Below are 15,470 nucleotides of genomic sequence, written 5' to 3'. Positions count from 1 at the left end.
TTTATTATATATAGAGACGTATCTCGCCATGTGTCGCCGTGGTTAGAAGATGTTAAAAAGACGAAGGAGAAGATACAAAGTATTCCGATAGCTGGAATTGGGTGCTTCACAAAACATGAAATCATTGAGAGAATGAATGGAGAAGACGGGAGGACTGAATTGTTTAATTTGGGACTTTGAGAGGGATGACATATGCTATATTGAGTTAGAAAATACGAAATGACAATATTTCTCTTCCTCTTTAAAGCCGGGCGTGGGGTGGGCTAGCGATCCTATGTGGTCGGCTCCTATTCGCTTGTTGGCTAGGTCATAGCGGGGCATTTTAAAATTCAAAATCTAACCGTTTGGCCAAGCCAAGCGGTTCACCCAACCCAACAGTCACCCACCCGGCTATATATATAACCCCAACCCCACCGGATACCCCAACCCAAACAAACTTGTTGGCTGTCCACCGCTACCCCAACCCACTTGATCGAACCCGCTACCCAAACCCACTTGATCGATGGCCTCTTGGACACACGAAGAAGAGCTAGCTCTCGTCACGAGCGTCGTTGACGCAATGAAGGGGCGACAACCCGGTGAAACGCGATATTGGCCGGAAGCCTTTGCAAGCTACCGACATAACGTCGGAAACGACCGGCACAACTTAAACGCGTGCCAACATAAATGGCACGAGCTACGGCCGAAGCTTGATCGTTTCAAAGCCTACTATGAAGCCGTTCCGAGCGGTGAGTTAAGCCATGAGGACCGGGTGGCGGTGGCGAACATTGAGTTTCGGGGCAAGTAGCGAAAGCCGTTCGACAAGCTCGCGCTTTTTGAAATTTACCTAACACTCTAGGTTTTTTTTTTATTTTGTAATCGTTTTTAGGTTTTTTTTTTGTAATTTTTAGGAATTATATAATTTTTAAGAATTTAATAAAATTTTAGGTTTTTTTTTTTAATGTTGTGTGTATTTTTTTAAATTTTTGTATCTTTTTTAATAAACTGCCAAGCCACGCGGTTTACCCACGCCCTGCCATACCCCACGGACACGTCACTCATCGGTGGGGGTTCGAACTCTACGTGTCAACTTATGCCCCCAACTCCCGCCCTACCATACCCCATGATATAAGGGGCTGTTTGCCTAAGCTTTTCCAAAGGTGTTTGGCAAACCAAAATGACTTATTCAAAAACAAAATTACAAAATTATCCCTGTGCCCTACACACGTATGTAATCGCTGCCTGCCTGCCTGCTGTTTCTTTTCTCCTCCACAGCGACGCCAGTTCCGGCTCCCAGACACGTCCCCTGCTCCTTCTTGTTCCGCTCAGATCAGATTGTTTGTTTGATTGATTTGTTCCGGCTGCTGCTGCTGCTGCTGTTTTGTAAATCAATTTCTGCTCTTGTTTGTTTAATTGTTTGAATATGTTTTACATCATGACTCACTGTTTACGATCATTTAGCGTGTTTATGATTGCTTGCTTGCTGCATTAAATTGTTGTTTTAGGAGTATGAATATGTTATGATTCTCTGTTATCTCATTAGTTGCAAATTTCCTGAATGAATTTTGATGACTGTTTGTCCAATAGCTTGACAATTTTTAATAATATCTTATGATTCTCTGTTATCTCATTAGTAATGTGATTTTCGGTTTCAGAACCGAGGCCTGTGACTTCCTATTTGTTCCTTCCTATTTGCTGCATTGCCGCTTTCAAATCCTTAGAAATCGAATTTAGGAATCTGAGATTGGAAGATGATGATGCTACAATGGAGTTGTGTCGTGAGTATGTCTGTAGATCTCTTGACTGACTCTCAATTCGTCGATTGTGTTGTGTTTTTAGGTCAAATTGTATTTGAACAACATGTAAGTACTTACTCTCTACATTGGTTTGATCTTTCAATAAGGTTAGCACAGTTATTCTGGCCTCCTTTACATAGTTTAGATGATTGACTGACTGCAATTGTTTAACACTGAATAAAGATTACAAGTCCCTCAGTCTGTCTGTCTTGTTGGAGAGCATTTCTGAATGATATGTTATAAAATCACTAGGAGATTCGAGAGTTTTGTTGCTCTGGTGAAGCTGAAACAACAAACAAGTGCATTATGCGGTTGTTGATCTGTTATAAATGAAGAATGTTTGCCAGTGATACCAAGAATAATAAGTACCAAAGGACTGTTGTAATCTTCAGTGCATATTAGCAGTAGGTATGCTGCTTAAGTGATTATCTTAAAAGACAATTTTGGTAAGACATTCATTGATTCATACCAGAACATTCTTGTAGCTGGACTGATAGTCATGGAGGTAGGTAAAGATAGTTTAAGGTGTTCATGGAGGTTTTAGGTATGGAACTGGGAACCTTAAGGAGAAGAAATCTTCAGTTTTGCAGTAGCTTGTGATTTGTTGTTTGTAAATACTTACTTGATTTAGTTGAATGAGATGGAGTGAAACTTGGACTAACAAGGTTTTAGCCTTTAATAAGCTCACGTAAGTACCATGGAATTCTGGGATCCGTTACACTTGTACGCTAAAAATTCTAGGATCATTTCAATTGTATGGATAAATGTACTATGTAGGGCTGTAAACGAACCGAACGAACATGAACAAGGCCTTGTTTATGTCCGTTTGTTAAGGAAATAAATGTGTTCACGAACGGTTCATGAACACTTACCGAACGAGATTTTATGTTCGTGTTCGTTCATTAAGGAAATGAGCATGTTCGCGAACGGTTCACGAACACAAATAAATTTGGCGAACTCGACGAAGGATAAAGATAGATGGCCTAGAGAGTAGCACTCGAACTTGAATCCCTTATTGTGGAACGGATGTCGATCGTATTCGTGGATGTAAATAATGAGAAATGAAAGGGAAATGATGCATAAACAAGGTGAAAGTGGGTTTCCTAGTTTAATTGTTAGGGAAATAAAACAAATAAAAGTTTAATAATATAAGAAGTACAAATGAAATATAAGAAAGTACAAAGATCTTCAATTAAAACTTAAACATACGAACATAAACGAATGTTCACGAACACCTTACCGAAAGTTCACGAACACAATCGAACGAACGTGACCTCTGATCATGTTCGTTCATTTAACTAATCGAACGAAATTTCTTGTTCATGTTCGTTCGTTTATTAAACGAACGAACATAAACGAACTTCCCGCCGAACGGTTCACGAACTGTTCGCTGAACGTTCGGTTCGTTTACAGCCCTAGTACTATGAGAACTACGGTGGTATTGTTGTGTATTTTTTTTTTTTTTTTTTTTTTTTTTTTGTAAAAGACATATTTTTTATTTTGTAGGGTTTTTTTTATTAAATTAAACAAAAAAGCTAAGCCAAAGACTTAACAGTAAACTTTAATGGCGGTTTAGAGCTTCCTTCCTGAAAAACCCTAAATCGAGCAAGTATTCTCCATCACCGATCATCAATGGGCGTTTTCAGAGCAATGATTGCTCGAACGTTTTCGGCTGCTACCAGTCGATCACTGCGCGTTTGTGTTGTCGGCAGCGGTCCTGCCGGTTTCTACACCGCCGAGAAGGTATCTCTCTCTCTCTCTCTCTCTCTGAAGATATGTGATTGTTTATGTGCAATAGTGAGAACAATTTAGGTCAGTTAGATGATCAGTTTTTATGATTATTAGTTTATTATAGAATACTGACTATGACCAGGGTTGTTTGTGATTGAGCCGAACCAAATTGAGCGAGGTCTACTTAACTGTGGCTCGGCTCAGATGGAATTTACGAAATCGAGCAGGATGTTAAGGCTTGAACTCGGTTTGGCTCAATTTTAAATTAAAATTTAATACAAAGTTTTCAATTATAAATTAAATGTTCAAATTGTAATTCATTTAAGAGGTCTAACTCAAACTCAACAGTAAAAAAGATAGAAAACAAGTTCAACAAAATACAAATATAAAACACAAGTTAGGTTCAAGAAAATACATGAATCTTAAAGCTTGATTAGCTCATTGGCATCAGTATTAACAAAGGTCCCCACGATAGTGCTTCAGTGATATGGAGTTGGGGATCTGTTGTGGAGGTCTAGGGTTCAAACCCCGGTACCGGTTTACTCTGGGACACGTGATTTACCTCCCTCATGTTGGCCGTGGGACCACGCCTAGGGGTGGCGTACACCATTTCTTTTCATCATCATTAACAAAATACCTCTTTAGATCAACAAATACAACCAGATAACCATGGTTTTAAAAAACGGTTGAGCCGTGCGCCTCGAGGCGAAACGGCCAAAAACGATTCTGAGGCGCGCCTTAGGGGGTTTATATAGTATTTGCGCCTCAGAGGGGCTGAGGCGCTAAAAAGGTTGCGCCTCAGGGTTTTTGATATCTGTTTTTGACTTTTTGTGTCAATTTCAAGCAATTTGTCTTTCTTATGTGTGTTTTTTATGAATTTAGTGAGTATTGTTATATTTATAAGATATATAATTTTTAGATTTATTTTTTAGTTCCGCCTCGGGCTTATGCCTCGGTTCGCCTTGTGAGGCGAAGGGAAAACGCCTCGAAACTCATTTCCGTTCTTTTAAACCTTGTAGATAACACAACTAGTTAGTTTTAAACACCACACCCATGGACTTTAAAGGATAAAAATCTATAAAAACAATATGTAAGAAAAAGTTAGATAGCGGGCCAATAGAATGGTATGTATATAGTGACTTGTAATTGAGTTTAATTTGGATATTTTCAATTGACTTGCCAAACTAATAGATATTAGGTTCTCTTAATGTTAGAAAGAGGATTAGTTTCATTGGCTCATAGCTGTTGTTAATTTGTTATCAGGGGTGCCGGGTGATACTGGTAAATAGGTAGTAAATGGGTTCGACGGGTTGTCAATAGGTCGGAAATGGGTTGGCTGGTTGTAAATAGATGGTAATACACCTGTAAAGTGTCGTAGAGGGTGTGCGGGTTGAACTTGTAAATTATATACTTTTAAAAATATTTGTTCCAGTTTTAAACGATTTGACAGGTCTGACTCATTTAATTTTTGTACAATGAACATGATCATATGTTAAATGGGTTAGACACAAGACGTAAAACCTAATTATTTTCATGTAGTGTTGTCATCTATACGTCACTAATAGTTGACACTTTTAGTGAACTTGATTGTATATAATTCTTACACTTATCTTGATTGCTTATCGGAAAAATTATAGTCTGTGTCAGTTGAGTTATTTAGAATATATTATGTTCTACTTCCAAATATTAATCTTTTGCTGGAATTGTTATACATATTAATATAGATGCTGAAAGCACACGAAGAAGCAGAAGTTGACATCATTGATAGACTGCCAACACCATTTGGGTTGGTCCGTTCTGGTGTAGCACCTGATCACCCTGAAACGAAGGTACATGTTGCAAGATCTATGTTTTAAATTAGTTAAATTAAATATGATGTGGCATATACATACACACCAAAATTAACAAATACACTGCCAAGTCAGCATTCTCTTTTTTTTTTGTTCTTGAAAAAAAAAACCAGCTAAAAAGCGACCTGCTACCGCTTGAACAGGTCATTCGTTGCTACTGTCGAAAATAAAATGTAACGTGGTTACTGAAATTTGTATACTTTAGTCGAATTGCTAAATTTATGAAAAGGTGTAAAGTTTGTGTCGATTCACGCAGTTAGCCCATGAATCATTGATGTTGCGAACAATATAAAATGGTTTAAAATGAGTGTATATAAACCACATTCTGTCAGTATTTGTTATCTTATCCTGAAAAAATTCATCTCAATTGATCTAGTTGACCAGAAAACTTGCAACAGATTGTCATCAACCAATTTTCTCGTGTTGCGCATAATGAACGGTGTTCATTCTTCGGGAATGTGTCTCTTGGATCCTCAGTTTCTTTGTCTGAGCTTCGCCAAATCTATCATGTGGTAAGGGTAAAATAGTCTTTTGAGTTTATTTTGTCGTTAACAGTATGTGTATAGTTGTTACAGTCATATGCTGTTGAATCAGGTTGTGCTTGCGTATGGTGCTGAAAGTGATAGAGTTCTTGGTATACCAGGAGAGGTATGTTATTTTTCTCGTCATTTGCAGATATGGTGTTTTTATATTTTTTTACGTATCTGTAGAATAAAAAAACTAGATTAGAAGGAAGCGGGGTATAGGGGTCAAAGTCAAACTTTATCAGGTGAGTCGAAAAGTTGCCAAAAGTGTATTTTTAATCCGTTAAACTTCCTTATTCGTTTGATAAAAGTAGTTTATGATTAAAATAACCAGTCTTCTTACCCGCCCCGTACGCGAAATGATAACGTATAGACTACGATCGATCAGATTCGTCTCCGAACTAATTTTACGTCAAAACTTATGATAACTCAAATTTATACCGTCGAATCAAAACATATTACATTTGACCCGATTTGTTTCGAAACAAAATTTGCGTCAAAACGTAGTCCAACTCAAAACGTATAAAAAACATTTTATAATTGACCCGACTCGTTTTGAAACAAAATTACGTTAACGCGTAGACGAACTCGAATTTTTACATACACGCCCATAGAAAAAACGTAAGAAACTAGTTTTAGGGTAAGCTCGAAACTTTAGAGACTTGAGGGGGTCAAAGTGACATTTACAAAGTTAGAGGGTTACCTTTCACATTATAGTAAAGTTTGGGGTAGAATGGGTTACATGTCAAAAGTTTGAGGGTTAAAGAGAAGTTAGAAAGTATGGGCCTATGGGGGCCTTTTTTGTCAAGTTAGAAAGTTGGTTTTTGTCAAGTTAGAAATATGAGGGGTGAATTTTGTCAATTTAGGAAAGTTGAGGGGTGATTTTGTCAAATCAGAAAGGTGGTTGGCACTCAGCACCGACCTTTCAGTTTAAGGTTTATGTAATGTAATATGATATTTGTAACGATTGCAGGATTTGAGTGGTGTGCACTCAGCTAGAGAATTTGTATGGTGGTATAACGGGCACCCGGATTTAAGCCAGCTGGCACCAGACTTGAAGAACACAGATACGGCCATTGTTCTGGGACAGGTACTTCACACGTGTGTAAATATTTGTGCATAAGCTATAGATTAGAGGCAGCTATTTCAACTCTTTCATATCAAAGCGGGTTGATTGGGTAGATCATTGATGGATAATGGGCCTTATACGAATCAAAGGGGCACTAATAGTTACCCTTTTAGTAATTTGGTAATATAACACTGTACCCTTATTACTTCATATTATCTATTAGTTAATGGTTAAAAATAATTCCGGTCGTTTTAGGGTCTAACAGGTAAAGAGAAAAAAAAACTATTAACAAAATTGGTTAAATACTTAAATGGGCCCGGGAGACAACTATTTTATCGCTTTTTATGAAAATGATTCAATTCAGGTTGTAAGTTATTGATAATGGATCACACACTAAGATTTATAAAAAAAACTAATGTGGATATTGCAATGCTTCTATATGTAAACGGGTCAATTCGGTTTGTAGTATATTGATCATCATCATCCTCATACTCAGTAAATCCCACCAATAGCAAAGTTAAGGTAGGGTCTGAGGAGGGTAAGATGTAGACAACCTTACCTCTACATCGTAGGAATAGAGAGGCTGCTTCCAGTGAGACCCCCCCGGCTCAATGGTAGTTTTGCATCAAGCCTTGGACATAAGGCACATAACACTCGGCAATTGGGACAAAAGCCGATTAGTGCATGTACCCCCTTGTCTTTCGGCTATCAATGCCACCACATGATGCATGATTAACCATCCTCAGCTTTTAACGTTATTTTCAGAAATTAGTAAAATAACGTTAAAATTAGTGCACTTTCACTTTTGCCCCCCGAGGGCCCACAGATATATACATTATATGCGCATACCGCAAGCGGGGCGTGGTTTGCAGTATATTGATACGAAGGTGAAGTATAAAAAAGAAAAGGCTGTAAAAGGGGTTAAGTGGAGTGAAAATGTTTGCTATTTAAATTCATTTATATGAAAACGGGTCAATTTTGGGTTGTAGTGTTTTGATAAAGGGTCATACGGTAAAAAAAAGTGAACTATAAGCTATAAAGAAACAGATTGAATAGGTCAAAATTCACTTATATTGAAATCAAATGCTTAGAATCTTTTAAATTGTCTCAGTTTAAAAGGAAAATTAGAATTTTAGTATACTAACGTAGTTTGTGTAATACATAGGCCATTTATAAAAAAATAAAAGAAAGAGGACACAAAAATGCTGACGTGTCAACCCAAGGTGACCAGATCCATTTCAACACAAGTCAAAGTAACACATTTTGACCCGCTACCCAACCTATCTGATCTGCCTATTTTTCCACCTATAGGCTAGATGTTTAATGTTTGAGTGTTCATGTACATTTTTCATCGCAAACTTGCGGTAGGTTACATGTGTGTTTAATTTAATTAGGGGAATTGGCCTGTAATAATCCCAACTAGACGTCATTGGCCATTGCCAGTCCCACCTTTGAATATTCCCCATGCCAGTCCCACCTTTCACTTATTTTTCCTCCACCGGTCCTCAGTTAAAAAAACTTAACAGAGTTAAGTTTTTTTTTTTTTTTTTCCTGAATTACAAGCTGATGTTTTAGGGCTTTTGATCAGAACGAGGATACGAGTCGAATGATGTAAAACTTACCTTGAAATTGTGCTCCAAGCGATGAAAACGGTGCTTCAATTCGGGTGTTTAAACTTCCAATTAACAAAAATCAAGTCGTTTGGTGCACCGTTTCGAGGTAAGTTTTACATCAATAGATTCGTATCCTCGTTCTGATCAAAAGCCCTAATACGTCAGTTTATAATTCAGAAAAAAACTTAACTCTGTTAACTTTTTTTAACTGAGGACCGGTGGAGGAAAAATAGCTGAAAGGTGGGACTGGCATGGGGAATATTCAAAGGTGGGACTGGCAATGGCCAATGACGTGTAGTTGGGATTATTACAGGCCAATTCCCCATTTAATTATTCTAAACGAACACCTGTTATGAGATGATCATCCTTTTCATTTGTTTATAGGGTAATGTAGCTCTTGATGTTGCACGGATACTTTTAAGACCACCTGCTGAGTTGGCTACAACTGATATTGCCAGCCATGCTTTGGCTGCCCTTAAGGAGAGCTCCATAAGGTTAAATAAACACTCGCTCCGACAAAAAAAAAGTCAAAAATAAAACTAAATCTTCATTTTTGTTTGGTGCCTGCTGCATGGTATATATATTTATATCTTAAACTTTTCAGGAAAGTTTATCTTGTTGGTAGACGTGGACCAGTGCAAGCAGCTTGTACTGCGAAAGAACTACGAGAAATTCTTGGTAATTTTTTAATTTTATAGTTTACTGGTTTTATTAAATGCTCCATAAATAATGTGTTTTTCATGACTAGACACGGGTATGCAAAAGCATATAAAGGGCTGATGTTTATAAAAAGAGTAAAATGCCATTTTTGTCCCTGAGGTTTGGCCAGTTTTGCGACTTGTGTTCAAAGGTTTGTTTATCCGCATCTGGATCCGAAAGGTTTGAAATCTTGTCATTTTCATCCGGCTCGTTAACTCCATCCATTTTTCTCTGTTAAGTTGGGACCGAATTGCCCTTTAAGTTGGCAAAAAAGACGAAAATTCCCCTGACTTAACGGAGAAAAATAGATGGACATAAGAAGCCTGATGAAAATGGCAAGATTTCAAACCTTTTGGATCCAGATGTTGAAAAACAAACCTTTGGACGAAAGTCGCAAAACTGGCAAAACCTTAGGGACTAAAATGGTAATATCCCATAGTCTTTGGTACGTTTTTGGAATTATACATTAAAAATATATGATATGTGAAGAAAATAAGTACACTACTATGCAAATCTTGAAAAATCTAATACAATTAGCAACTAAAATCATCCAAATAATATCAAAGTTTAAAAATAAGTTTTTGACCAATTTTCTACCAAAATCATTTATCCCTTCACGGTTTGATAGAAAAATTCATCAATATATCTTTTATTCTTGGAAAATGTCATAGAATACCAATATATTTGCTTACATGAATGCCTTTTTTTTTGGTTAAAACTTTGGATTTCTCATTGCAGCTATCAAGGATTTGTATGTTAACATCAAACAAGATGATCTCCAAATAACCTCTGCGGATGAGGTTAAATCATTTTCTCCGCTTCGATAATTTTTTTTTTTTTTTTAAATATTTAGGACTGAGGTTTATTTGTTTTGTTCTGCAAAGGAAGAAATGAAGAACAGTCGTATACGGAGAAGGGTATATGACTTGTTATCCAAGGCATCTTCATCAAGTCAAACCCATCCAAGTTCTGGTCAACCAGAATTGCACTTCACGTTCTTCCGGAAACCCGATAAATTTCTAGAATCAAGTGACAAAAGTGGCCATGTTGCTGGTGTGAAATTTGAGAAGACAACACTTAAAGGTAAAATTTACCAAAATAACTCGTGTTACCGGTTCGATGAATATTTTGCCTTTTGGATTTATTTCTTTTTCACTAATAACCAACGAGTATGCTTTGTTTTATTAAAAATATCAAGGATGTGCGTTTTGAAAGTAACGATGTAATATTTTTTTTCTTTCTTTTTTTGAAAATATGGAAAATTTAAAATCCGTATTATTTTATAGCAAGTGCAGGCTCTGGAAATCAGATTGCAGCGGGTACAGGGCAGTATGAGGATTTGAAATGCGGGTAAAAATCTTGTTAATTTTATATAACTAGTATTTAGGACTCACGCGTTGCGGTGGGACCATTAAATTGAACGAAAAGAAGATGTAAAACGTTGAACCACGCCCGCCCGTTGCGGCGTGTTAACGTGCAAAAGTTAAACGGAAACGTAAAATATAGAAAAAAATAACTAAGTCGACCTAGAACCCGCGCGTTGTGATGGGGTGGTTAAACCGGGAAAAAGATAGACGTACAATCGTTCAACCACACGCGCACGTTTTAGCGTGTTAACTCGCAAAATTTAGAGTGAAACGTAAAACGAAGAATTTGTAAAAGATGAAAAGTATAGGGGATCAAAGTTGAAAGTGGAAAAGTATAGGGGTTAAAAATAGAAAATGTTTTGTGACAAATTTGTAAAAGATGAAAAGTACAGGGGTTAAAAGTAAAAAAAATGAAAAAGGAAGAAAATAAAAAAAATATCAACAAAGCACAATACACAACCATTAAAACATAAAGAAGTTGGTAGTTAGTATCATAGTTATTAAAGCGAGCGCCCAGGCGCGCCTAGGCGCAAATAAAGCCCCGGGCCCAACAAATCGCCCTGAGTGTGCCTCACGCCTTTAATAACTATGCTTCAAGTGATAGTTATTAAAGCGAGCGCCCAGGTGCGCCAAGGCGCAAATAAAGCCTCGGGCCCAACAAATCGCCCTGAGTGCGCCTCGCGCCGTTAATAACTATGGTTAGTATGTGTGTGTGTGTATATATAATATCTGTGTAGAAATGCTTGCAATCTTAAAGAATTTCTGCGTTGTTTGTGGACGCTTTTTCTTATTTGATAATTCATGGCAAAGAAACATTCACCTACTTTCTACTTTTTTTTGAGACTATAACCTTATTGCTTGAAGTTAAAAATCAGTACAATAAAAATAAATGCTACATGATTATGTGAACCATATATATGGCTCTATGACCTTGTTTTTTTTCTTTTGGGCGTCATAGATATATTACTATGTGAATTAAAATTTGCTTTTTTACAGATTGGTACTAAAGAGCATAGGTTACAAATCTATACCGGTTGATGGTTTACCTTTTGACCATTCCAAAGGTATGTATATTTATATCTCTAACGGGTCAAACGGGTAAAATCGATATAAAGTGTATCGGGCTAACCTGACCTGACCTGACCCATGTTGACCCGTATAAACTCCAACCATTTGGACCTGCCCATTCTCGACCTTCACTTATCGAGCTTCCTCTATGAACTTTTTACAGGTGTGGTTCCAAATATTAGAGGCCGGGTTGTATCTTCTTCCGATGTTGGTCAACCTGTGGATGGGTTGTATGTTTGTGGATGGTTAAAGAGGGGACCCACTGGAATTATCGCTACGAATCTTTATGATGCAGAAGAAACTGTAAGCAGACATATTCATTCTACCATCTACGATTTTATTCATGCATTTTGTTGTGATAAGCCGGAGGTATCAATTTCAACCCATTTACATTTAAACGGGCCGATTCGGGTCAAACAGGTAAAAAAATTGGAATGAAAATGGTCAAACGGCATGGCTTTTGCCTGTATTCGCCAATTTGCGTTGTATACTTTTTGTGGGTTTAGTTATTTGACTTATTTCATCAGTGAATCTCAAGATATTTGTTACAAGCTATTAGCTATGAAGATTTGAATCGATCGGTTAAATGATCAACAGGTGACAAGCATTTCTGAAGACATAAAGAAAAAAGACCTGACGTCTGAATTCGCATCGGGCAGAGAGGGGCTTCTTCAATTACTGGAAAATAGAAAGATTAAAGTTGTTACATTCAATGATTGGGAGAAAATAGATTCCGAAGAAAAACGACTTGGGAGTTTAATGGGAAAACCCCGAGAAAAACTAACAAATTGGAAAGATCTACTAGCAAAATGAAGCAACAAGTTTTGAGACGACAAGTTTTGACCTTTTTCTATTCAAACGTTCACTTTACGAGGATACTCGTGTACGAAGCAGTAAAGTTATTAAGCGTAGCAAAACGGGTGGGTTGGGTAAGAGGTCAAACTGGAATTATAATTCTTCTGTATGAAGTATTGAAGTTATGTTCAACCGTGAGATGATTGTTGTACAACACAATTCTTCACATTGTAATTCATGATTAAAACATTTTTAGCAGCATTAATTTAGTGAACCTATAGTTTTATGAAATAAGTTTGATTAATATTGTAGGAGGCCGGATCTAGGAGTAATTAGGTTTATAAAAGGAGAGGATGAACGTGTTTTAGTCGAAGAGCAGGACATTAAGTTGAGATGGCAAACACAATCTTTTCATCTTCGGACCAACAAGAATGCAACAACCCTAATCGCAAAGGTGACGACGGAATAACTGTTGCTGTTGGGGTATTACACAAGGAGAGGTGAGGACGACACTTAGAAAGATGGGAAGGGCTAAGATAGTTGGTCTGGACAACATACGGACTGAGGTGTAGAAGTGTTTAGGAGAGGAAGGAGTTCAATTGCTAAGTATTTTGTTTAATCTTATATTAAATCTAAAAAAATGCCACATCTGTGGAGGAGTAGTGTTGTAGTTCTTTTATACAAGAACAAATGAGACACCCAACAGAGGGATTAAGCTGCTAGGTCATACCATGAAATTACGGGAGAAAGCAACTGAGACTAGAATTAGAAGGGAACCTCAGGTTACGATAAACCATTTTGGTTTCATGCTAGGGTGTTCAACTACAGAAACGATACACATTCTGAGAGTGATCAAAAAGTATAGAGAGAAGAAGCGAGATTCACATATGGTGTTCATTGACCTGGAAAAGGCATATGATACACGCACATAGACTGATTTGGGATAGTTTGTAGGATAGAGGGGTTTTTGGGAAATATATATACATAATTAAGGATATGTATGATATCACTGAAATTAGTGTGCGGGCGCCTATAGTCGATACTAATTTCTTCCCTGTGGAGGCAGGGCTCCACCAAGGGCTGCGTTGAGCCCATTTCTTTTTGCGGTTGTCCTAGACAAGTTGTCAAAGTCGATTCAGGAGATAGTCTCGTGGTGCATGCTTTTTGCAGATGATATTGTGTTAGTTGCAGAAACAAAACAAAGTTTGAATGTGAGGTTGGAGGAGTGGCGAAGAACTTCGGAGGACAATGGTTTAAGAATTAGTCGTTCTAAGACAGAATACCTGTGATTTCAGTGGTGCAGGTAATGAAGGGGAAACTTAGCTCACCATTGTGGGGTAGGTGGTTTCGAAGGTAACTACGTCCAAGTACTTAGGATCGTTTGTACAAAGTGATGGGGTGATAGATAACGATATTGCCCACTGCATACATGCAAGCTGGTGTAGGTGGAGAGCAGCCATTGGGGTACTGTGCGACAAGAGGTTCCCAACTAAACTAAAAGGGAAATTCTATATAGCTGCAGTAAGACCAGTTGTGTTGTATGAGACAGACTGTTGGACTATCAAGAAGACATAAGCACGCAAGGTAGAGGTAGCAGAGATGCAGATGTTGAGGTAGATGTGTGGGGGTATACAAGGTTAGACTGAATAAGAAATGAAGTTATAAGGGGAATGTTAGAAGTGGCTAGTATAGTGGAAAAGATAAAGGAGGGGAGATTGAGATGGTTTGGGTATGTGAAGAGAAAAATGACATCGCCAGTAAGAGTTGTGGATAGGGGTGAGCAAGTTTAGGTCCGGACCGAAAATAACCGAGAACCGAACCGAAAATATACCAACCCGACCCGAACCCAAGTACCTAGGTATTTAGATCGGTTCCAATTTTTCATCTAAAATAGGGTCGGGTCGGGTCGGTTCTCGGTTCTTTTCATGGTGAAACCCGACTTGGACCTATGGACCGGAACCGACCCTATATATAGGGTAGTGAATCGGTTCTGTATTTTATGTTTGATCGGTTCTCGGGTTGGGTCGGGTAATGGTCGGGTCGGGTCGGGTTTTTCCTTTTGCTCACCCCTAGTTGTGGAAACCTTAATCATGGAAGGGTTGAGGAGTAGTGGCAGACCTAAATTGACTTTGGAAGAGCGGATTAGGCTAGATTTGCTAGAGTTGCACCTCTCTGAAGAGATGGTTCATGATAGGAGCTCATGGAGACTTAGAATTAAGGTTAAGGACTTTTAGGGAAGAGTACATATGTGTATTAGTTTTGATGTTAGAGCCTTAGGTCCTTAATACACTTTCGGTGGTTTTTACAAGTGACTGCCTTCATGTGTTTATGTCTATATGTGGTTACATGATGCTATATTTATTTCGGTTTGACTGTTCTACTTTTTCACCACTTTTTGTGCTTTATATATAGTTTGTGTGTTTTGAAGTCGGAGGTATTTCTGGAAACAGTCTCTCTATCCTTAGAATAGAGGTAAGATGTGCCTACATCCCACCCTCCCTAGACCCTACGAATGACTTTGCCATTTATGGGATTTACTATGTATGGTTGTCGTTAATTTGGAGTACCAAACTAGTTTTTTTATAAAAGAATATAGAAAAGGAGGGAAAGATAAATGTTTAGGTAAAAGAATATTGTATGGCATCTAAGCTATCCGTTGTTGAATAGCGCCCCTATACAAAGTCAACATACACACCACTTGGGGCCGCCGATGAAGGGCGTTAAGGGCGACCCCACCATTGCAATAACGGGCGTCAAACCCCTTGAGAGATGGGGTACACCCCTTTTAGCCAATCATGCCTTTTTTCATTTTTTATTTTTATTTTTATTTTTTCTTTTATTTTATATTTATTAACCAGTTATTTCAATACACCTAGTTATTGGGTATTTAGTAATTGCTTAAATTCATACGTGGCAGTAACATGGCAATGGTTTAGTTATTTGACAACACACAACCTAACACTAGTCATTGTCCCTAAG

General features: G+C 37.8%; 1 protein-coding gene across 5 annotated transcripts; it reads left to right on the top strand.

Annotated features, from left to right (window-relative positions):
- Positions 1 to 1,200: 1,200 nt before the first annotated feature.
- On the top strand, positions 1,201 to 12,756 carry LOC110928552 (NADPH:adrenodoxin oxidoreductase, mitochondrial). Of its 5 annotated transcripts, XM_035987340.1 has the most exons (15): positions 1,201 to 1,362; positions 1,635 to 1,761; positions 3,282 to 3,518; positions 5,231 to 5,335; positions 5,755 to 5,868; positions 5,951 to 6,004; positions 6,854 to 6,970; positions 8,947 to 9,056; positions 9,167 to 9,240; positions 10,000 to 10,061; positions 10,146 to 10,344; positions 10,548 to 10,611; positions 11,625 to 11,692; positions 11,860 to 11,999; positions 12,294 to 12,756. In XM_035987340.1, exons 3-15 carry the CDS (start codon positions 3,408 to 3,410, stop codon positions 12,507 to 12,509), a joined length of 1,434 nt encoding a protein of 477 aa, XP_035843233.1. In that variant the 5' UTR covers positions 1,201 to 1,362; positions 1,635 to 1,761; positions 3,282 to 3,407; the 3' UTR covers positions 12,510 to 12,756. The 5 variants fall into 5 exon arrangements, with proteins under 5 accessions (XP_035843233.1, XP_035843235.1, XP_035843234.1 ...); XM_035987342.1 differs by lacking the exon at positions 1,635 to 1,761 and having other exon boundaries at positions 3,352 to 3,518; XM_035987341.1 differs by lacking the exon at positions 1,635 to 1,761 and having other exon boundaries at positions 3,331 to 3,518.
- Positions 12,757 to 15,470: the final 2,714 nt, after the last annotated feature.

Source organism: Helianthus annuus, chromosome 3 (assembly GCF_002127325.2).
Source record: "Helianthus annuus cultivar XRQ/B chromosome 3, HanXRQr2.0-SUNRISE, whole genome shotgun sequence".
Classification (NCBI taxonomy): domain Eukaryota; kingdom Viridiplantae; phylum Streptophyta; class Magnoliopsida; order Asterales; family Asteraceae; genus Helianthus; species Helianthus annuus.
Note: the sequence above shows the minus strand (reverse complement) of the source record. Positions and strands in the feature narration are given on the sequence as shown.

Coding starts and splice junctions, on each gene's coding strand:
- LOC110928552 (XM_035987342.1), top strand. CDS start 3,408: ATGGGCGTTTTCAGAGCAATGATTGCTCGAACGTTTTCGGCTGCTACC. Junction 6,005..6,853: donor TTCTTGGTATACCAGGAGAG/GTATGTTATTTT, acceptor TAACGATTGCAG/GATTTGAGTGGTGTGCACTC. Junction 10,612..11,624: donor TATGAGGATTTGAAATGCGG/GTAAAAATCTTG, acceptor GCTTTTTTACAG/ATTGGTACTAAAGAGCATAG.